Here is a 23,985-nt window from a genome sequence, read left to right on the forward strand (position 1 = left end):
TGTCTAACTGTTTATTATCTCTGTAGTGTCTCCATATAAAGCTCCCAGAAACCTGCAAACTTCAGAGCCCACTAAAACCAGTTTCAGGGTGACCTGGGATCATGCTCCTGGGGATGTGAAGGGCTACAAGGTCACCTTCCATCCCATTGGGGAGGATGTGGACCTGGGAGAGTTGCTTGTTGGCCCCTATGACAACACAGTGGTTCTGGAGGAGCTACGGTATGAGACGCCAGAGCAGACACATAAAACACTTAACAGACATCTGAAGATATGCCCTATAAAACGCCTTTAAAGCCACCGTGAAATCAAATGTACATTATGGTCTTATTCATAGTTTTCAGTCATGTGAATGGCATGGAGACCTGGGGCCAATTGCATAAAAAAAAAAGTTTTACGAGTTAGTTATTTTTTTTCTGTTCTCTGAGACAAAGTTGGTTACATAAAAAGTTTGATTGGTCAGAAAAATAAGACTGATTAGCCCTTGGCTAACTAATTAAGCCAGATGGTCAGACTAATTAAGCTTAAAGGGATAGTTCGGCCAAAAAGGATATTTAACCCATGCATTACTCATCCTCAAGCCGTTCGAGATGCATATGTCAATCTTTTTTCAGACGAACACATTTTCAGTTATTTTAGAAAATGTCTTAGACCTTTCAGTGGATATAATGTGAAGCTATGGGGTCCACCTCCTTCAAGTCCCAAAATGTGCATGCATCCTTCACAAAAGTAATCCATCCGGCTCCAGGGGGATAAACGAAGGCCTTCTATCCGTGTGGTTTTGTCGTAAAAATATACATATTAAAACTTTATAAATGAAATTATCTGGCTTCCGGCAACGGTCGACGCGCGTTCACGGGTGATGGAAGTCGACGTAGGACATGCGTAGGAACCGTTTGTTTTGCTCTGCTCCCTGGCTGCGCTGGCGCGTTCGTTCTACGTCACGACGGATCCTATGCTACGTCCTACGCCGACTTCCATCACCCGTGAACCGCGTTGACCGTTGCTGGAAGCCAGATAATCCACCCAGGAGGTGGACCCCATAGCTTCACATTATATATCCACTGAAAGGTCTAAGACATTTTCTAAAATAACTGAAAATGTGTTCGTCTGAAAAAAGATTGACATATGCATCTCGAACGGCTTGAGGGTGAGTAATGCATGGGTTAAATATAATTTTTGGCCGAACTATTCCTTTAATTATGACACTAACAGTGCACTGGCACTGTGGTAACACTTTATTTCGATGGTCCACTTTAGACAGTCTGCAAACTATAAGTAACTTTGCAACTACATGTCAACTGACTCTCATTAGAGCATTAGTAGACTGTTAGATTAGGGTTAGTAAAATAAGTTGACATGTAGTTGCAAAGTTTCTTATAGTCAGTAGAATGCCATTGGGGAGCATCAAAATCAGATATTAATTAAGCAGACCGTCTACTAATACTCTGATGAGAGTTTGTTGACGTAGTTGCAAGGTTACTTATAGTTAGTAGATTGTCTTAAGGGGACCGTAGAAATGTTACCGTATCACTGAATTGAATCAACATTGAACTTACTTGAGCTGAATAATGACACTCTTGTTTAACCGTAGAGCTGCTTTTCAGCTGAATTGAATTTGTTGTGTTTATATTCTGGGCTCATCTGCTTGCCTGTATAAAGTATTCATCATCAATTAGGTTTATACTGAATTTGGTCTTTTAAAATCCCTATAAATGTCTTAGTACATTAGTATTTAGTACATGCCTGGCAACAGAAGAAAGCCTTTAAGTGTGTGACTTCAAGTGATATTGTGCTTGATCATCGATTAGCCTGGTTGATAAATGAGATGTCTGACTGATGTGTGTCGCTCTCATCTCAGGGCCGGCACCAAGTATACAGTGAGTGTGTTTGGTATGTTTGATGGAGGAGAGAGTATGCCATTGGCTGGAGAGGAGAAGACCACTCTCTCTGACGCCCCTGCACCCCCAACCATTCAAACTCCAGGTAAGATTAATGTAAAAAAACCTGGTATTTTAAACCTCTCAAACGGACCAATCAGATCTCATGTTACCGCAGAGCATAGAGGTCGTTGCGTACAAAGTAACTTGTGTTCCAAAACAATTAGCATACACCATTCACTTTGATATACGGAACAAATCTGTCGGCCTGCTATGCATTTAAGCTCCATATATAACAAAGCGTAACATTTTAAAGTTCTTTGTCAGTTCGGATTCGGAAAAATAGGCTGCAGTCTAATGCTTTGAGTAATGGCAAATACCTTTCAGCACAGCTAATTGTGTTGTGAAAGAGCAGACAGGGTGACTGCGCCACATGGTAGCCATGTCTCTGCCTTCGCATGGAAGGACTCTTGAATTTCAAGAGCTAGAAAGATTATCTGCTTACAATTACCAATGCTTTACAACTTGGTTAGGAAAAAAGTGACATACAGAATGAAAGCTTTGCACATGGTCTGCTGACCCTGGCCTGGAATGTCGATTCTAATTGGAAACAGATCCGATGGTGAGGGTCGGCCGACCGACACCAGCGGGAGAGGGAAAGGGAAATATTCCCAGCAAGAGCTGAGGTGTAATGCACAGCTTGTCATCTGCATGCGACAGACATTAACAACAACAACACAAGTTGCATTTTACAAGTTGAATTGGTAACACTTTACGTTAGGGTTCCATTTGTTAACATAAGTTAGCTATGAACTAACAATAATAAAACATTTACTAATACATAAATATATATATACTATATGACTATATAAATATATTAAAATCAAAAGTTGTATCTCTGCTAAAAATAACTAACAATGAACAGCTGCATTTCTATTGACTAACGTCAACAAATATTAATAAATACTGTAAAAAATTGTTTGTTTATTTTTAGTTAATGCAATTAATAGCGCTAACTAATAGGACCCTCATATAAAATATCATGTATTTTTGAATTTCTTAGTATGTAGTGTGAGCTTTAGCTAATGACAGCAGCACTCAAGCCTCCACAACTCTACACGTTTGTTCAAAACATAATTATCATGTTAATCATGGTCATTATCAAAGTTAACATGTCAACATCACAAATTTGCTCATTTGATTAGTGAACTAGTGGAGAATATTACATATTTCTTATTCGTTTTATGTCACAATGTCTCTCTGTTCTAGATTGTTTTAAAACCCAACACTTTTAGGTTATTCCCAGTGTTAAATTAGATTTTATATTGCAGATTTTCAATATTGTCTTAGCCATTTCAGCCATTTGAGCGTTTGATTGAACGGAATACACATGATTTCAATAGGAAACAGCAGATCTGATAGTTACGTAACTATTTAAAATCATACATCACCTTTATCCATTTTCAATAAAAGTTTACTGTTACACTTTATTTTGATAGTCCACTTTAAACATGCTACTAACTATAAGTAAATTTGCAATGACATGTCAACTAACTCTCATTAGACTTTTAGTAGACTCAGACTGTGAGGTTCGTATTTAGTAGAATAAGTTGACATGCAGTTGTAAAGTTAAGAATGGTCTGTCGGGAACCATTAAAATAAAGTGTCAGTAGATTATAGTTAGTACAATGTCAAAAGTGGACCATCGAGGTGTCAAGTGTTACCAAGTTTACTGAAATATATATATATATATATATTCCCCGCTTTCTTTGAATCATATCATCATATGCGTTATGTGCTGTCATTCAAGATAATGAAAGCACATCATATGTATGCTCTATTGACATGCTTAATAAAGCCCATGCTTGTCTTTACTGCGCTAGATCCTTTCAGCTATTAATACACTTACATTCATACATTTTATTCTTCTACTTTTTCCAGTGGACTTACTAGTTTTTTCTTATAATGCAGAAAAGGTTTTTGATTGATATTATTGATTGTAAAAATTAGCTTGTGAAAGGAAAAGTGTAAAATTTTTCCACAGTTAAAATACTTTCTTATATTTTCGTTTAGCACGCAGAGATGGCTACAACAGGATTGTGTGCGTGCAATGCATTGACCAAGCATTTGCATCGGTCTTTGCTTTTCTAGCTTAAAGTATGTTCTTGGCCTTAGTGTTTAGAGTGCAAGGAGTCTTAATTTAAAAGTCAGAATTCCACATTACGAGTGAGAATGAACACCTGTTTGGGCAATACATCTCTTATAAAGCCTCAGATAATTCCTTTTATTGCTACTAAGAAATTCCCACACAGTGTCTTAATAAAACATTTCATAATATCCACAGCATTTAAAGATATTAGCTGGCTATATCGATTGAGTGTTATCTATCCATGTTTTTTGTTGCTTGAGGGAATGATCTATAAATCAGACAATTATGCAACATGTTCTCTTTGAGCAGGGCCAGACGGGCGGCGCTTTCCCCTTTTCCCTTCATTCAGGTGTCTGGAGAGACAGCGCGATGGGACACAGGCCAAGACGTCTCTTACGGACAAAGAGTTTATAGCTTCAAATATGTTATTTAACACAATATGTAAAATGTATCATCTTTTCAAAATGCCAAATAAACGGTTTTGTCATGCTTTGCATGACTGTGTGAGTATTTTGTGTCCTAAGCTTCGATCTGTGTCCTTTATCACAAATCACAATCCATTTTTATATTTTCGACGGCTTAAAACTAGTTTTAATTATTATGATTAATTTTATGATAATTAACTGACTGACTGAATTGTTCTCTGGTCGTACAGATGTAACGTGCAAAACCACCGCCCAGGCCGATATCGTCCTGCTTGTTGATGGATCTTGGAGCATCGGTCGTCTAAACTTCAAGACCATAAGGGCTTTCATTGGTCGCATGGTGGGTGTTTTTGACATCGGACCGGATCGTGTCCAGATCGGTAAGAGAAAATGGTCCTGAATCCTTTATTAGCGAGAAGGTCCACAGTTAAGTCATGAAATAGATCTCTAGTATTGCTATTCTTTCTCCTAGACATATGTTTCTCCTAAAAATTACATTTGTAATCTCACATCTGTGCTTTATAGAGTTCAAATCTCAGTATTACCTCAAACATTTCTCATGAATTTGTCCAAGATTAAAAGACCTGAGCTGCTATGCACGTGCATTATATAGCGTATTCTCTTGCTATATCTTCAAACATTTTGGGAGAAACATGTAAGACGATGCTACCGTCATCTGTGTATAAATATGAACACTGTGTTGTCGGTTTATAGGTCTGGCACAGTACAGTGGAGACCCGAAGACAATGTGGCACCTAAACGCTCACAAAACCAGACAGGAACTGCTTGAAGCCGTGGGCAATCTACCCTACAAAGGAGGAAACACTCTGACTGGTAAATCATATTGTATTCTGATCTATACGTCAGACCCAGCATCATTCATCGGTGGAAAAATCCCAAAGTGTGTGTGGAAAGTTGTCATGTGGTCATCAGTTCTCTAGATCGTCTCTGAATGGCGTAGCATAAACACTGTAAAGCCTGACATAATACATAATAGTCAGTTTATTGAACTTTTAGACAAAATGTATGTGTTTTTTGTTGATTATCATATTTGATATATATTTTATGGCTCATATAGTCTGATATAGTAAATAAACCTTCCTCAAAAGCCTGATGATCATATTTGATACTCACATTTGAACAAGATTTTTTGAGTAAACCTATGTTGCTATTGTTAAGTAAGTAGAAAATTTACTAGCAATATCAAAGTTATTCTTATGTTTACTTTATAAAAATCAGTGCAGATTTCACAACAGAAAGACACGAGAATCACGAGCTGAAGGAGGACGTTTGTTCAATTATACTGACCTTTTATTTGATAAAAAAGTCTAAACAGAAGGACAGTAGTGGATTGTGTGCAACAGGTTTTTCATCCTTTAGAGACCTTAAAAATGTGCTTATCAAGTATGACACAGTAGGCTTTATGGTTAAGATTGGTCTTCACTAGACTTAGAACGCAGTGTCCATGTACTTTTGGCCATGTTGTGTATTAATTAGACTAATATTACCAATATTCCCTTATTCCACAGGCCTTGCTTTAAACTACATCCTTCAGAACAATTTCAGACCTAACGTTGGGATGCGTCCAAACTCCCGGAAAATCGGTGTCCTGGTTACTGACGGCAAGTCACAGGATGACATCTTGGTCAACTCCCAGAACCTCCGGGACGAGGGGATTGAACTATATGCCATTGGTAAGAAGCAGTTTCCCCTTATGTTCAGGAAGACTTCACGGTCTGAAGTGAAAGACGCTGGATAATGAGTTAAAAATCTGTTCACTCGGCGGCCATATTTGCAAAGCCTCTGGGCTGCTATTTCTGGCATCCAAGACCAAGTCATATCTACCCGAAGGGGGGAATCCTGAAATCTCAAAACCTGCTTGCCGAACTCACTTTTAAAGAACTTTTTTCAAATTAGCAACAGAATCTGATATGAATTGTCCCATAAATTATGTTTCTAATGCTCAAATAGCATTAAAAAAGGCTGGACCAACCAATGCAATGTCAATCAACCAATATCTGAATATCTGACTTTAACATGTTCTGTGATCTCCAGGTGTAAAGAACGCAGATGAGAATGAGCTGAGGTCCATCGCTACTGATCCCGATGACATCCACATGTACAACGTGGCTGACTTCTCCTTCCTTCTGGACATCGTGGACGACCTGACGAACAACCTGTGTAACAGTGTCAAGGGTCCAGGTATGGCTGAGGTCAACTATGAGTTGCACTGTGATGCAGTGTTTCTGAGGGAAAAGAGATGGTCAATGAGAGAAGTGTAGAGTAGGAATTGACTGGATAATGATAAGTGGGCGGTCCGTATGAGAATGGAGGTCTAGGAGACATCAGTGGAACAGCAAAGTTGTTTCATAGGAATGGTTTATTACCTTTTGGTTAAAGATTAAGAACATGAGCGTTACAATGGGACGTTAAGGTGTATTTTAGGCATGATGCAAAATAGGGTACCTTAAACTCCTTTAACTGTCAAAAAATCACTTTAACACTCAGGGCCATATCATACACTCGGCGCAATGTAGTGCAACCGACGCAAGTGGTTTTTTGCTATTCACATTGTTTAAATAACAAATGCATTTGCGCCAATGGGCTGCTGGTCTGAAAACGAGGTGTGTTCAGGCGTATTGTTGGTGCGTTGCTATTTTGAGAAACTGAAATAGACTGCGCCGTTGATCAACTGAAGCCTGGTCTAAAGTCAACGGTGCAATATTTTTATTGTTATTTAAAGAGCGCGGTAGTAATGTGCGCCTATAGGCGGGTCCACAACACGCGTACACTCTGCTTATTACACACACAGGGATGCGCAGCAGTACACAAACATGCCAAATATTACAAATAAAAGAATTACAATGTAAAAGATTAATATTGTGTACATAAAGATCCGTAAATAATCCGTTTGCGCTCTGGAGACGAGTTTGGTCTTTCCACTATCAAATTCTATCATGTAAATAGCGAATCCGCCATAGTGCGAGCACAACTGGCATTTAAAGGGAATGGGAGATGAGACTCTGATTGGTTTATTGCACGTTACGCCCAAAACACACCCGTTACTCATTAAGAGAATAGAGACAACCCTTTTAGACCATGCGCCGGGAGTGCCGACCATTTTTCCCATCGTTAAACTATAGTAAAAGTGGATTCGGACACACGAGCTCAGATCGTTAAAATAGAGCCCACTGTCTTGAGTGACAAGTGTTTTTTGTTTGTTTTTTAAATGGTGGCAATGGCAACATTAAATAATAATACTTTTCAGATAATTATCACCATTGACAGGTAATATTCTTCATTAGGCTGTTTTATAGAATAGAGCGCAACAGCCGGGTTCCAAGAGTAAAAAATCTCGTACTTAAATTTTTATAATACTTTTAACATAGACTTACCATGAGTTATGACATTATCATAAATCGCTGCAAAAACTCACTCATCAAGCATCGCGGATAAAGCAACCCAGTCGTTCCACTGCACCCAAGTGACCTACGCATTTGTATATATCTGAATATTTCATTTTATGTTTATAAACAACGATTATAAGTCAATATGTTTGTATTGTATCATCCTTTCAAATTTTTTTTGCAATGCCTCATGGGATTGTAGTTCTTTTCCTTTTCAAAGATGTTACACAGTCGATTTTTCAGATTTTCCTATAACAGTTTTGCATTTTTTCCACCCTCATTTTCAAATATTGTACTTTTTGCTTCTATCAAATGAAAAAATATATAATATCATTATTTGTCTGAGCTGGTTGATTTGGTTCATTGCACATTTTTTTACAGGGAAACCATGTCTCATTTTTTACTTTGCTACACTGGAACTATAACACTTAATACACTTATAATAACACATAATTCTCTAACAGGCTCTAAATGTGTCAGAAGATAATACTAATCAGTTTAAAAGTTCAGATTATTAACAGTAGCTGGTCTTTATTTCCGTGTTTTACAGTCAGCCATTTCTTGACTGGTTTGCTTCTGGCCTCTGTGTTCTTGTTTTGTGTTTTTGAGTCTGGAATGTCTGTCTGCGCCTGGATCAAGTATCAGAGAGTCAAAGTTTCATCACGAAGAGGTCAAGCCTTCAGGGGCTCGGTTTTGTAAAAAGGGGGAGAGAAAAGGAAAAGCGTATTTAGACTAGCCGTTGATAGCACTCCATCAACACGTCAACATAATGGCACTGCAGTTTAGCCACAAGTCACATACGCAGCCTAGCATTGGCATATGAAGATAGATTTTTTAAAATGTTATGAGAAAGAGGGTGATCAGAAATACAAATATTTACTATATATTGAATATATTTGTAGTAGTCAACATTTGAAGTGGGTCAAAACCTTTCATCAAAATTATACATGATTTTTTAATAAACCCGTCCTTGACTTAGTACGACTTTGATGAACTTTTTTGATCCACTTCAAATGTTGACTACTGTATATATATATTAAAATGAATGGTGGTGTAATAATGATTGCCACAACCAAGGCTTGAGAGTCCAGAGAACACAATACAGCATCAAATCATCCAATCACATTTCCAATACAAGTAGTCAATACTTTGTATATGCATATCATTATTCTAATCAAATGCATCACAGTATGAAATTGAACTCTAAAAATCAGAATAAGTTTAATACATACTAGGAACATCAAGAAAACCTGTTTAGTTTCACAGAAGTATGGGTCAGATTCAGAAACAGTCCCGATGACGGTAAATATTTAACACTGCAATTCTGGAGTGTGTGTGTGTGTGTGGTTGTGGGTGTGGGGGTCAAAGGCTAAACCCTGATTCCCATCATGACCCGTCACAGGAGGAGGCCCGGAGCCACCCACCGATCTGACGACCTCAGAAGTGACCCATTACTCCTTCCGTGCCTCCTGGGTCGGGCCTGATGGACCGGTGGAGAAGTACAGGATAGAGTATGTGAGCCCAGCAGGAGAAGTACAACAGGTATGAGCACCTCATATCCAGGGCAAGATGACTATTCTCACGCTTAGGGTTCGGGATTACAACTGAAGTCTTAAAAAAATCTATGTGCAACTCATCGAACATCATTTAGTCTGAGAAAGTTAGTTTTAAAAGTAATGTGTTACAATATTTATTACTCTCTAAAAAGTAACTAATTACTAGTTACTTATGTAAGTAAAGTAATGTGTTACGTTACTCTTGCATTACTTTTTCTCACCTGGCTGAGGCTCAGTCTCTTCTGTTTAAATTTTTTTATTATTATTTTTTGCAACAATGCATTATATATAACACACACCCTCATTTCTTTCAAAAATACATATTCTTATTTCCTGACCTCTAGAGAGTTAGAGGGTTATATTATCTACTGTCCAAATCGTTTTATTGAAAGTTGTAAGTAATGTGTTTTGTTAATTTTTTACTTTTTTTTCTATTTCCGCGCAAGTCCTTCCCCGACAGTTTTTTTTTTTTTGTTGCCAGAGCCAACATTATTGATAATTTTCACAAAACTTTTATGGCCCCCAGAATATTTTGTGAATATTATAATATTATTATTATATATCTGAACATGCAATATATCAAAAGAAAGAGCAGACATTTTATTCTAGCTTTATGCATTCTTTCCCATCAACACTTGAATGTAGATAAGTTTCATAAAAAAGCAACATTTTGAACAAAAAGCTGAGAAAATCACGTTGGATTTGATTACCGTATTTTCCCGGCTATAAGTCGCACTTTTTTTCATAGTTTGACTGGTCCTGCGACTTATAGTCAGGTGCGACTTATATATCTAAATTAATTCATACGGACTAAGATTAACCAAGAGAAAACATTACCGTCTACAGCCGAGAGAGGGCGCTCTAGTTAGCGGAGTTGTTCAGAAGCGACACCGAGGAAGAACTCAATGGATTCAGTGTTGTGGAGTGAGATCGGGAGAGCTTGGTCTTTGTTTACCGGTAACTTGTTGGACTCGCTGGCTTATGCTAATTTAGCCTATTCAGTGGTATATGTTCTTTATGCTATTGTGCAGCTGAATAACTGTTAATGTGTTACGCTAACATGCCGGACACCAATTCAGCTGTTGTTCTGTGTGCTGTTGTGTAGTTGAATAACTTGCCTTTCCAGATTAAATGTCTGTTTTTGGTCTTGGATTTTGAGAAATACATTTCTAAATAAATGCGACTTACAGTCCAGTGCGACTTATATATGTTTTTTTCCTCTTTATGACGCATTTTTTGACTGATGCGACTTATAGTCCGGAAAATATGGTAATTGAATTTAGAATGCTGTTCAAAACAAAGATGGAGTAGATCGAGTTAATAAACAAAAGCTTCACAGTCCTATAGCTCGTCCTGGGTTGACATTTCTTTCTGTAACATTAGGCAGTTTTATATGTTTGATGTTTTATATGTTTTATGTTATAGCAGTTTGAATGCTTGATGATAGCGTTAGCTTACATGTGCGTACGCAATCCTCTATCGCTTGTTTCTGCTTCTTCTTCGCTTGTTTTTGGATCTAGAGATTCTGTACTATTTCAGAAGATGCGTAATAGCGCCCTCTACCGCATAACAGCGAAAACATTGTTTGTTGGGAAAACACATTTATGCATTACTCATAAATGATGCAGAATGAAAGAGCAAAGAAGGACAACGTGAGCCAAAACAAGTCTGGGAACAATTCGGAAAGGCTAACTTGTATTTGACCTAGAAATGATTCATTTGTTTTGATTGCAAACACAGTCATGTCCTATTCGTGTGTGTTCTCACCTGTGTCCTGCTCCTCTGCTGCAGTTGTTTGTGGACGGGACGGTGACGACTGTGGTCTTGGAGAGTCTTACCCCGCTGACGGAGTACATGGTGAAGGTTTACTCAGTGGTGGGAGAGGAGAGCAGTGACCCCCTCAAAGGCTCAGAGACCACATGTAAGTGTGCATTTACCCATCATTCACTCTTCACCTGAACAGCCAGAGCAAATCCCTCAACAATATGTGTCAGCACACCAAAACACACAGCAAAACATAATCACAAACACAATGGACAAATGTAATTGCTGTTTTGGAAGTACATATTAATGAGGTTGTGACTCTGCTCCTCTATATATACCACGGTAATCATTTTTAGACGTAATACCTTGTTTTTTTGGAAAATTTTATATGGTAAATTTCCCTTGGAAATAACATGGAAATACCATGGTATTTATATACAGTAATCATTCACATGTTTTGTGTCACGCAAAACTTGGGTGATTCTCACAAAAACATATCTTTTTTTTCTTCTTTTTTTTCAGTAAAGGATGCATTCATTTGATTTTAAAAAATTACAGTAAAGACGTTTACTTTGTAACAAAAATCTACTTTAAGAAAAAAGAAAAATTGCCTTTTTTAAAACTTTCTATTCAAATTATCCTGAAAAAATATGTATCATGGTTTCCACTAAATATGAAGCAGCACAACTGTTTTGAAAATTGATAATAATAATGTTTCTTGAGCAGCAAATCATCATGTTATACTGATGATCATGTGACGCTGAAGACTGGAGTAATGATGCTGAAAATTCAGCTTTAATCAGGAATAAATTACATTTTACAATATATTCCCATTGAAAACAGTTATTACACAATATTCCTGTTTTACTGTGTTTTTACTGTGTGATCAAATAAGTGCATCCTTGCTGAGCATAATAGATTTACTGTATGTTACTGTAAAGCAACATATTGATATTTTAGTATTATCTTTACTGGTTAAAAATGACCAGTATTTGCGGATGTTTAGCCAGACACTGAGAAGGTGCTACATTGCTAATAAATGTTGCTATTATTGCTGTACTCTTTTTGCCACATTTAACCCTAATGCCATCATATTTCTTTCACAGCGCTCTGAATGTGACCGTGTTTCATACGGCATGATGCTGCTTTGCACCGCACAGTGTCACTATGTGATTTCATGTACATACATGTTGTCTTTACACTGAAAAAAGGATTTTCTTACTCAGTATTTTGACTTGTTTTCCAGTGCAAATATCAAAATGTTTTTAAATCAAGATCACATTTACTTGAGAAGCAAAATGACATGAGATATTAAGTCTTGGTTTCTGAAAAATTGATCAAAATTAACCAAGTTTATGCTTAAAACAAAAGAAAAAATTAAGAAAAATGATCTTGTGTTCCCTTTGAATTAAGTTGATTCTTCTTCTTTTGATCTTAAGTCTTTTTGATTCTCAAGTAAATATATCTTGATTTAAGAAATTTTGGATTTAGTTTAGGAAAACGACAAAAATACCATAGTAAGAAAATAATTTTTGCTGTGAATATGTCTACATTTGCATATCTGTCTGTCTGTCAATCATTCCCATCACGCGTGTATCCCATGATCATCCAACCATCGTCTATCATCCCATTCCTCCCGGTCACGCATCCATCAATCCACCTGGAATGCTTCCATGTTCCCATTCCAGCTTCAGTCCGCTTAGAAGGATAGTCAGGGATCGAAATGAATAAGAGAAAGAGAGAAAAGTCATGTTCCCCTCTGTAGTGCCTTTTAGGGCTGTGAGGAACATGAACATCTACAAGGTGCGCTCCACCACCATGAATGTGAGATGGGACAGGGCCGAAGGGGCCACAGGCTACATGCTTCTCTACAATGCCCTAAACGCCACTGAACCCTCTGAAGAGCAGGAGGTACGGTGACGAAACACAGTTTAACCTCTGCCCAAACTGCTAGCCCAATCTCACACTGTCCACACTGCAAAAAAAAAAAAAAAAAAAAAAAAAATCTTACTTAGATGACTTAAAATTACTTTCAATAAACCGTGGCTTTTTTTAACTAGAGACTGAAACCGGACTTGAGAAAACAAAGAATAAATGCTATTGTCTTCCCTTTTGACAAATATCGGTAGGTAGGGAAACTTCAACACCCATAATGCACTGGGCATGTTGCCGTCCAAGGCCACCCCCACCAGTCTGCTATGGATAGGCTTACCAAGAAGGCTTGTTCGACTTGAACCGGCGCTGCACAGACCGATCGGTGATTGACATTAAAGCAGTTTCGGGAATTTCTTCGCTGTATTCTCGCTTTTTGCTCGCAGGTTTCTCTATAGAGAGCCCCCTACAGCTTCGGAATAGATATTTGACAAAACTGTCGAAAAACTCGTTGGTGACTCTCAGATACCAGAGGCTAGTAGATCAACGACATCACAGCAGACGGGACATTCTTTACAACGTCTTCATTCGGGTTGGAACAGCGTGAGGGAGCGCAATAATGACAGAATTTTAGCTGATTTATTTTTGCCGTAAAGCAATTCGTTACATCGCGAAACCTGATATCACGCGATACTTCCTGACGCCGCGTAGAATCATAAATACGGAGAGAACGCCTAGACGGAAAATATGAAAAACCTCCATGTTTGTAGTCAACATTTCAAACTCACAGTGACATTGTTTTATGCCAAAACGGAAAGAAACTGCCATTTTCACGAAAGCCCGGAGAAATCAAAAGACTTTTGCTGACAAATAAACATGAATTTTTGGGCCCAGGTAACTGAGAATGAATAAACATTGTTCATTTACATATAATAACGACATTATACCAATAAAAAACAGGTTGAAAATCTGTTAAGTCGTGTTTTCTGAAAAATGTATGAAAATTATGTGAGGTAATTCACAAGAAAATATATCTGCCACATGGGTTCAAAAAAGGGAAAACAAGATATTTCTTATTTTTCAAGATATTGGCAGATACTTTTGCTTCTTTTAAACAACCTCAATTAACACTCAAGTAAATTTATCTTGTTTTAGGAATGTTTAGATATTTGTACTGAAAAATCAGTCAAAAATACGAGTAAGAAAGTGCAGTGCAGTCTTCAATATGTAGATGGATATTTAAGAAATAAGTGCAAAAAGTGTAAATGAAAATAATTTTTACTTACTGGAAGAGACCAAATGTTCTCATGGAAACCCAATGGTCTTATGCAGCTCAAATCTGTCAACAACTATGACATATTGTAGCAGAAAGAGGAAATGGAAAGCATTTTTGGAGATATTGTAGATACCACAGGTGGTAGGTCTACATTGATGGGTTCAGAAACGTCCTTTATATTGCAGCTTTTGGAAAATAACAGCTCATTAGCACTCTGGGGCTTTTTAGCACAGTTTCTCTTTCAAGTATTTCACATAGTGGGAAGATCCAGAGGTCTCGATGTCGGTTCTGGCTACAATCGGATGTCCACAGGGCTCGTCTCAGAGCGCAGATGTTTCAAAATTGCTCCTCCATTTTATTTTTTCATTAGAAAGAAAGAATATGCTTAGAGATTTTGTGCTGCTAGTTTAGACAATTATAGTTGGTAGACCCTCTCATAATATCTTCACTGAAATAAAAAATAAAAAATAAATTAAAAAATCAATATTTGTCCAGTACAAAAATCTAAACATCTTTGAATCAAGATGTATTTACTTGAGAAGCAAAATTACATAAGATATTAAGCCTTGTTTTCTAAAAAAAATCAGTTTTACAAGACAAAAATCTACAATTTTTTCTATAAGACTTTTTTTTTTTTAAACAAGACCTAATATCTTAAGTAATTTTATCTTAATTTTAAAATATTTAGCTATATGTATCAAAACAAAACAAAAAGACTAAGTAAGATTTTTTTTTTTTTTTTGCAGTGCTGGGATTGAGAAATAAATAGAGGGTAGCCTATAATAAGACTTTGCTTGTTAGGTGCAAAATACTTTCTCTGTGGTATTTGTGTGCGGAAATACATAGGTCAAGACTGAAATCAGACTCTGTACCATTATAGAAAGCTATATAAAGGATTCAAAAGTATTTGTGCTTAAACTGCCCTGCTGAAAAGACCAGTATATATTGTGTTTTGCATAATGATCTCCTACAGTTTTGCACCCGTCTTCTTAAATAGCTTAAAGTCAAGATGAAATCAAAATGAACCCTGTTTACTTTCACTTTCTTGGCCGTGATCCATCATGGTTTTTCTAAAGAAAAAGAAGCTGTTTAACAAACTCTTTGTTAAAAAATCTCACTCCCTTTTCCATGTCAGTTAACATCCAGTGTTATTTTAGCGTCATACTAAAGTTTTTGTTAATATTTTGAATTAGATTTTCTTTTCATTTTAAAGTTTTTGTAATTTTGTTTTATTTATGTAATTTGAAAAAAAAATTCTATATAGTTTTTATTTATAGTTTTAATCTATTTAATTTTAGTCATTTTAGTGCTTAAACTAAACCTTTGCATCTACCTGAAATAAAGCAATCTTATTTTATATACTGTATATATATTGGATTTTCTTTCAGTTAATATTAAATGACTTGAAATCAAATAAACATTAAAGTAATCATTTTTTAAAAATGGTTTTAGTGAATACAATTTTTCATATCCTCCTTAAACAAGCGTGTAATTTCAAGCTGGTCTTTTCAGCGCGGTCATAAGCGATTCTTCCATCATGTTCCTGTGAACGAGTCCACCATCCCTTTGATTTGTGATGTGGTTGACCTTCACAGATGCGTGTGAAAGGAACAGTTACTGATGTCCAGCTGAAGAAACTTCGTCCCAACACGGCCTACAGCGTTTCCGTCTTCGCCCGGCACGGCGATTACGCCAGTGACCCTCTCACTGATCAGGGGGTGACCCGTAGGTGGCGCTAGGGCTTTCTTCCCCTCAGCAGGGATGTTTCGCACACTGTCACGTTCTCATCGGTTGTTTGTCTGTTTTTTTGTTTTTGGTTGAATCTCTCCCATCTTCATAGTGCCTCTTCCTCCATCCGGTGAGTTGAGGATTACAGATGTTACCCACAGCACAATGCAGCTGGACTGGGATGCTTCGCCCGGCGCCGTTCGTAAATACATCATCACTTACAAGCCAGATGAGGGAGAGGCGAAGGAGGTAAGGCCATAACCCGTTCTTGCAAACTCACAAACTTAAAATAAGCCATTCACGAGATTTGTGATTAAATGCAGGGATTGACTTTAATATCCGCCAAATGTGTGTGTATTTCAGCAGTGGCGTGTAACACAGTCACTCCTACTAGACACTTTGGCGGGTTGTATTTTATAATGTATACATTTTTCAATTGTAGTCTTTTAAATGGCATCATAAATAATAAAACAAGTGCAAATTAGTGTTGTCAAATATATATTTTTTCAATACATATCGACACTGAAATATCTGAAACGCTTCCAAGGCTCATTTCCCCTTCATTCACTGGTTTCATTTGCTCCGGATGACTATTGTTTGGAGTTAGAGGGCTTGACTTTTTTTTTTGCACGTATTGTATTGCTCATAATTTTACTCAGTCCTGCAGATTTTGTTCTCACACTCAGTGCGGCACATAAAGCCGCCTCTCAGTTCTGCATTGAGTTCTTTTTTGCTGCTTATTGAACTTAAACAGTCAAACACACACACAATAATGTCAAAATACTGGTCTTGGCGAGTATTCACGTAAACCCAATCAATCATGTTTTTAGTGAACATGAACAGTTGAGAAAGAAAAAACGCACGTGTAACGGTATAATGGATTAGTGCATCAGGTCTTAAAGTGACAGCAGCCTAATATACCTTGTGACATATTATGAGATCATATTAAAAATATCTTTATGGCAGTTTTACGCCGATGGTATTGATGTCAAAGTTGTGACCGTTGAAAATGCTGAGTGGCTTGTAACTTTGAAAAACCACTAGCGTCAGTGGCTGGTGAGCAAAAAAGTTAATGTGTCCTAACCAGACGCGATGCGATAAATTCCAGCGACAAATAATTTGTCTGTCCACACTAGGCGCGACGCGACTGCAAAATGCGTAAAAATCAATCAAAACCCACAGCCAATCAGAACAGCGTGTGGGCGGGCTCTCGCGTCAAGTGCACGGCACCAGAGAGTAATCTTGGCGGCAATCGCAAGAAAATGGATAAGTAGCTACATAATCAAATTCACAAATATTACACCATTTAAACATTATTCATATAGGCTACATAGGATACTGAGTTACTAAAACTATCTTTGTCAAATAATACACTTGTTTCTTCACAGTTTGAACGTTCTTGTTTCCACTTGTTTAATTTCAAGATCTGAGGTGAATTATCATTGCTTTTACAGCTACACGCTGTTAACATTAAATAAAGCACATAAACAGTAGTTTGTGCTTTGTGTTTGTTGTTGCAGCCGCGACGTCGCAGGAAAATAGGAACCGTTTCTAAAATAGAATCGGCATCAAAGACGCGTCGCGGCTGGTTAGGACAAAACTCAGATTAACATGGAAAAGATCACTTTTATCGCGCGTCGCATCGCGTGTAGTTAGGACACGGTGTCCAGCCGTATGAATATATCTGAATAGAGTTGACAGTCTTAAAAAAAGTTTTGATGGCATTTTCTTTCTCATCTTACCTTCACATGATGCCTTATAAAGTAGTTTTATAAGTCCAGCGCTGCTTTGTGTACACAGATAACCGGTGTCACCGCTGTAGTTCTGCTTTTAAGTTTGACTGAAGATCAGAGAGTGAATTTGCATTTTCGTTAAGCCTGTCTGCTTTTTTTTGTTCAGACCAATTAGGCTGAATGTGAAGTTTATCATTTTATGAAACTTTTTATTTGTATACTATTTGAACTGTAAAAAATTTTAATTCATAGGATTACGGTAATTTTTCCAATTTAGCATGTTACTGTAGACGTTGGTGTTGTTTTTTAAAAAGAAAGTTGCTACCTAAACATTATATTAATCTATTCTAATATCAGAATTTTTAATTCTGATATTAATACAATCTTTTTTTTTTGAAAATTAGCTTGTCTGGAGTTTGCAAATATGATAATGACAGAAAGCATAAAAGGGGTGTTCAGCACATTTCAGCAAGAGGATTTTGGAGAGGTCTAATAGCAAAGGGAAAAAGTCATTTACACATTTAACATTTATGTTTTCTGACGAGCCACATGCGGTTGGAGGGTCTGCTGTCCACGCGTTGAGTAGCGCCACACTTGGGATTAATCGTGTGGACAGTTTATCAGCCGTTAAACAACAATCTTGTTTTTGAATGTGCAAAGCCGTCCTTGGTCACTGTGGAAGCTTTCCTGTGGAAAGATTCCTGTCTGTTTACACAATGCATCCAGGCAGACGACCAAGAAACTCATGTTGATGGATTTTGGGACCTTTTAACATATCAGCAATTACGTTACACAACTCAGTGAAGACGGCAGCTGCCGAAAGAGTACAGCTGCTCTCCAGGGCTTCAGTTACGCCGATCATCTACCAAAGATTCCTAGAACAGACAGCCGACAAAAAAAAGAAAAGATGGAGTTTGGAGTGGCATGAGCAGTCCAGTGCGTTGGGATGTGGATTTTATGGGTGGGATTTTTTCCCTCTATGATTTTTTTTAACTCTCAGTGGCAGTTTTGGCGTCAGCGCTGCTCCACATCCTGAGGCATTAATCATGACTCAGTGCTGCTCATAACTCTTCGTTCTGGGATTAAAAGATGAAACAAACATGCGCACAAATGTGGACCCAGGTGGATGGAAGCCCGAGAAGCCCGACAGATGGCGGCAGCTCCTGTTACCTGACAGATGATGAGGACGATATGCTATTGGATCAAAGATCAGGTCTACTTCTGCAGGAACTTCTTTTTTTTAAGATTTATTTTTGGCGTTTTTGCCTTTTATTATGATAGGGCAGTTAGTTGACAGGAAGTGAAGTTGAAGAGAAAGAGGGGGCGGGATCGGGAAAGGTCCACGAGCCGGGATTTGAACTCGGGACGCCCGAAGCGCAACTACGCTATATCTCAGCGCTGCCCACGAGGCTATTGGGACCGACCTTCTGCAGGAACTTTAAGAGCTTTTAATACTATTGAGACTCCATTGTTCCTCTCGACGTCAACCGTTCTCTAGCAAGAAATGCATCAGATGCGCATTGAGTAACCAGGAGATCTGACTGGCTGAGGAGATCTATAATACCTGAGAGCTGTCCATTAGCTTTCTGACAAAAACGCACACAGTCCCAAGCCCTTCACTAGCGAGTATTCTGATGTCACATCAAAGGCAGCAGACATGGAAAAATATAAAGCCATTTGTTGATTTTTAAGAGCTCTCATAGTAAAACATAAACTCTCTGTCCATCCAATCCGCTTGTCCTATGCAGGGCATGATATCAACTTTTTTGCTCTCCAGCCACTGTCGCTAGTAGTTTTCCCAAAGTTACTAGCCACTCAGCATTTTCACTGGACACAATTTTGACGTCGATACCATTGGGAAAAACGGCTATATAGATATTTTTAATATTATATCATAATTTTGCAGCAGGTGTATTAGGCTGCTGTCACTTTAAGACCTGATGCACGGATCCATTATACTGTTACACGTGTGTTTTCTTTCTCAACTGTTTACATTCTTTTAAGTTCAAGTTTCACTTTATTTATCCTTAGAAAGGAAATTTAGTGTGCAGCAGAATATCTAAATACAAAAACAAAAATAAAAGCACCACCAGATGCCAACAACATTGTAAACACAACACAAGACACACACATCAACACATCAATGGAGACACTCCTTCCCTATGACAAATGACAGAAACCAATACAATACACAGGTCCGTATATGATGATGAGAAATGACAGAAAATAAATAAATTAATAAATAAGCATATAGCTACTATAAAAAAAAAATCATAAAATATCACTTAAGGGCATTCAGGTTCCACAGGAATAAAAGAATCCCTGGCACGTCTGGTTCTTAACATAGGTATCCTAAAACTGTGACCTGAGGGCAGCAAATGAAACTCCCCAAAAAGTGGGTGATCAGAGCAATTTAAAATCTGGTTATCCTTCCCTCGGACCCGTTTGTCATATATATGCTGTAGCTGTACACCAACCACCTTAGATGCAACATTTACCACATATTCAGTGTCGATATGTATTGAAAAATGTATATTTTTGACAACACTACATTGCACTTAGTTTATAATTTCAGATGCCTTTTCAAAAGACTACAATTAAAAAATGTATATATTATATATAAAATTCAAAGTGTCTAGTAGGAGTGACTGTGTTACACACCACTGCTGAAATACACACGCATTAGGCGGTTTGGTGCGTGTTAATGTCGAGCCCTGGTCCTGTGTATGGATTGGACGCAGGGATGCTGGAAATATCTTCTCTATGTAGAAACATTTTCTCTTTATATGTTGCTTGTCAATCGATAAAGATGTTGTAATTACATCTCCTTCCGGACAGTACACCTGTGAAGTCACATTAGACACTTGTTAGCAACCGAACTTTTCAAGAGAAAACCACAAGAGGTTATTACTGATGTATTTTATGTTGTAAAATAAAGCGTGAAAATATCTTGAGCTTGTGTTCCCCAGACCTTATCTTAATCTAATGGTTTGTGTTACTGACGTCTTGCCACTTAACTGCACATAACTGCACTTCTCATGTTTCAATTTAGCTTGAAGTTGACGGGGATGTCACGTCTAGAGGACTGGATAATCTCATGTCCCAAACAGAATATGACGTGGCTGTGACTCCGATTTATGATTCTGGGACCGGAAACCCAATGCTTAACACAGCCATTACAGGTGACAGCGCCATCAGTGAATAATCTCTGTTATGTGGCACAATACTTCTTTTTTTATGTTTCATATTTTTGATTGTAACCCTCAAAACTCAACTTCTCTTCCTGTTGGTTTTAGATGTTGTTCCTGCTCCGAAGAACTTGAGGTTCTCTCAAGTGACCCAGACCAGTTTCCGGGCTCACTGGGAGCACGGCGCTCCTGATGTCGCGCTCTACCGCATCGGCTGGACCAAGAGCGGAGAGAACAACCCTCAATACGTAAGATACCAGAGACTCAACTTGAGTTCTGATTCATCAAATTAATCTCCAAATATTACATGCAATCATAAGTGTGAAGTATTTCATTTGTTAACTACTCGAGTTAACATGAACTAAGAATCATCAATACTTCTACAGCATTTATTAATCTTATTGCATGTTAATTTAAACCTTTACTAATGCGTTATTAAAATCAAATGTTGTTAACATTAACATTTGTTAACATGAGTTAATGCACTGTGAACTGACATGAGCAAACAATGAACAGATGGATTTGTATTAGCTAATATTTACAAAGATTAATAAATACTGTAACAAATGTATTGCTCATTGTTAATTGATGTTAGATTAACTAATGTTAACTAATTAACCTTATTGTAAAGTTTTACTCTATATTTTTACTTTTACACTTTTTACTCCATTACAATTACTTGTCATTTGATTTAATTATTTTCTCAGTAAAAAAAAAAAAAAAAAAAAAAAAAAAAATGTTTCTTTATTGTCAAATAAATGAAGACAGAATGTTAATTTTGGGGTGAAATAGTCTTTTTTAGACATAGACTCAAACATGAACTACTGTAATGTGTTTTTTATAATAACCATTGCTAAACACTGTTTATTATGATTAGTCTTTATTAATCATCTAAAAATCACTGTATTCAAATGTCACTGTAAAATCATCTGCTAATTTAAGGTTTTATTGGCTTTAGTTTAACATCTGCCGTGTTGTAGAGTTTTACATACAGTAGTTAGAACATTGAGCAAAAAAAAGTGATTTTGGATAAATACTGTAAAATACACAAAAAATACTAAAATGAGAAAATCAGCTGCTTCTTGTTTTCAAAAGCTAAGAAAAATTGTGTTTAATTTTTTAACTATTCAATACTGAAGTACAATTAAATGTGGATATTTTTTCCTTTAAATTTTTTATAATTCCAATTTTCATTATAATTCTTTGTTAAAGTTTGAGCAATTTTGTGTTTTTTTGTACGTAACAAATGTATATATAGAATTTATTAGATTTATTTCAGTTGTAGTTTTAGTTATTTTAGTAGATCAACGTAAACTGAAATAAAAAAAATAGTTTTATATTAAAAATATTTTATTTTATATATTTTTTGTAGTTTTTTCTATTTCAAGCAACTGATATGTTTTGGTTTTAGATTTAACTTTAGTTAACTATAACAAAACATGATTTCACTCAATTATTAACATAATTTATTTTGGGGGGGTTAGATACTTTTGAGTGTGTAAAACTCTTGATATCTTCATAATATCGATTCTTTACATGTACAATTTCTCAGAACTTTTTACACCGCTTCATGCAATAGTGATTGTTAGTATCTAGCAACAGTAACTAGCATTAGTATTGTTTGTATCTCAGTTCTGGTAAATGGTCATTTAATGTTTGGCAGATGTACAGTATGCGTCTAATACCACACTCTTCCTCAGGATATCCTGAGCAATGAGGACACCACTTCTGTTCTGGAGAACCTGGAGCCGGACACCCTCTACGACGTTTCTGTCACTGCCATTTACCCGGATGAGTCTGAGAGCGAAGATCTTTTTGGCAGGCAACGCACATGTAAGAAACCTCAAAATCCATATAATAAACTTGAGTTTTTCATATACTGTACTCCAGCCACCACATGTGAATTTAACAAACTCTGACTCTTTCTCTCCTTACTCAGTGAGCAAACTCAAGCTCACACCTGGTGAGTCTGTTATTTTCAAAGATATGACATTTGATATTAATTATGTTTTAGAATGCAAAACTGAAATATCAGTATTTTTCCTTATAGCTCCTAGTGGACCTCCTCAAAACCTCCAGGTGTTCAACGCAACCACAACCTCCCTCACCGCCAAGTGGGATCACGCTCCTGGACGAGTCCAAAACTACAAGATCACATACGTGCCGGTTGCAGGAGGAAGATCACAATCTGTAAGGAACATTTCAACTTTTTGAAACTTATCAAGTTGATATTATCAGGCTGACTGAATTTGGTGCCACTAACGAAATTGCTAACATGTTTCCCAGTGATTTTGAATTCTTACGAATGCGATTTGAATGATTGTCAAAATGTTTTGGACCCTAAAAAAAAAATTTTAACCAAAGATTGTGCACATAACCTTTCATTTACTTACCAATACACAAATCACAGAACGAGTCTGCTAGTCTCATCTTGTGCAGGCATGCACTGTAAAAAGCATTTTCATTATTTGTAATCACAACTTATTTTCCTTTGTCAAATCAACTTAGATAATTAATGTAGGTCAGATAACACTCAATGAACTCTAATTTTTAAGGCAACCAGGTAACTTACTTTTTTATGTTAAACCAACAATATTTTTTTTTTACAGTGTGTACTTCATAAGTTCATAGTGTGATTAAGATGTAAAACTTTATTCCAATGGAGATAGATAAGTTATTCCATATATACATTTTATTTGAATGAATTAGTCAATTAATGAGGTTATAAAAACTGCATGTGCACTACCGTTCAAACATTTGGGGTCGGTATGATAAAAGAAAAAGAAAAAAAAGAATACCTTTTCAAAAATGACGCATTAAATTTGACAGAGCAGTAAAGTAAAGACATTTATAATTGTACAAATGATTTCTATGTCAAGTAAATGCTGCTCTTTTGAACTTTGTTCATCAAAGAATCCTAAAAAAATATGTAATTTCCACAAAAAAATATTAAGCAGCATAACTGATTTTGACTGATAATAATAAGAAATGTTTCTTGAGCTGCAAATCA

At 36.8% G+C, this 23,985-nt stretch overlaps 1 protein-coding gene across 3 annotated transcripts in view; it reads left to right on the forward strand.

Moving 5' to 3' along the window:
• Nucleotides 1–23,985, forward strand: part of col12a1a (collagen, type XII, alpha 1a) — a 95,458-nt gene that overhangs the window by 23,998 nt on the left and 47,475 nt on the right. For 2 of the 3 annotated variants that reach the window (XM_079633364.1, XM_079633363.1), the window contains exons 16-31: nucleotides 27–219; nucleotides 1,859–1,983; nucleotides 4,682–4,831; nucleotides 5,166–5,285; nucleotides 5,981–6,145; nucleotides 6,507–6,653; nucleotides 9,261–9,400; nucleotides 11,206–11,335; nucleotides 12,944–13,089; nucleotides 15,922–16,051; nucleotides 16,167–16,303; nucleotides 20,840–20,969; nucleotides 21,084–21,223; nucleotides 22,676–22,808; nucleotides 22,915–22,938; nucleotides 23,026–23,165. In XM_079633364.1, coding sequence (XP_079489490.1) covers nucleotides 27–219; nucleotides 1,859–1,983; nucleotides 4,682–4,831; nucleotides 5,166–5,285; nucleotides 5,981–6,145; nucleotides 6,507–6,653; nucleotides 9,261–9,400; nucleotides 11,206–11,335; nucleotides 12,944–13,089; nucleotides 15,922–16,051; nucleotides 16,167–16,303; nucleotides 20,840–20,969; nucleotides 21,084–21,223; nucleotides 22,676–22,808; nucleotides 22,915–22,938; nucleotides 23,026–23,165 — 2,150 coding nt within the window. The remainder of the gene's footprint in view (nucleotides 1–26; nucleotides 220–1,858; nucleotides 1,984–4,681; nucleotides 4,832–5,165; nucleotides 5,286–5,980; nucleotides 6,146–6,506; nucleotides 6,654–9,260; nucleotides 9,401–11,205; nucleotides 11,336–12,943; nucleotides 13,090–15,921; nucleotides 16,052–16,166; nucleotides 16,304–20,839; nucleotides 20,970–21,083; nucleotides 21,224–22,675; nucleotides 22,809–22,914; nucleotides 22,939–23,025; nucleotides 23,166–23,985) is intronic. The other variant, XM_079633365.1, reaches the window with a different exon arrangement.

This window comes from Phoxinus phoxinus (assembly GCF_949152265.1).
Source record: "Phoxinus phoxinus genome assembly, chromosome: 13".
Taxonomy (NCBI): domain Eukaryota; kingdom Metazoa; phylum Chordata; class Actinopteri; order Cypriniformes; family Leuciscidae; genus Phoxinus; species Phoxinus phoxinus.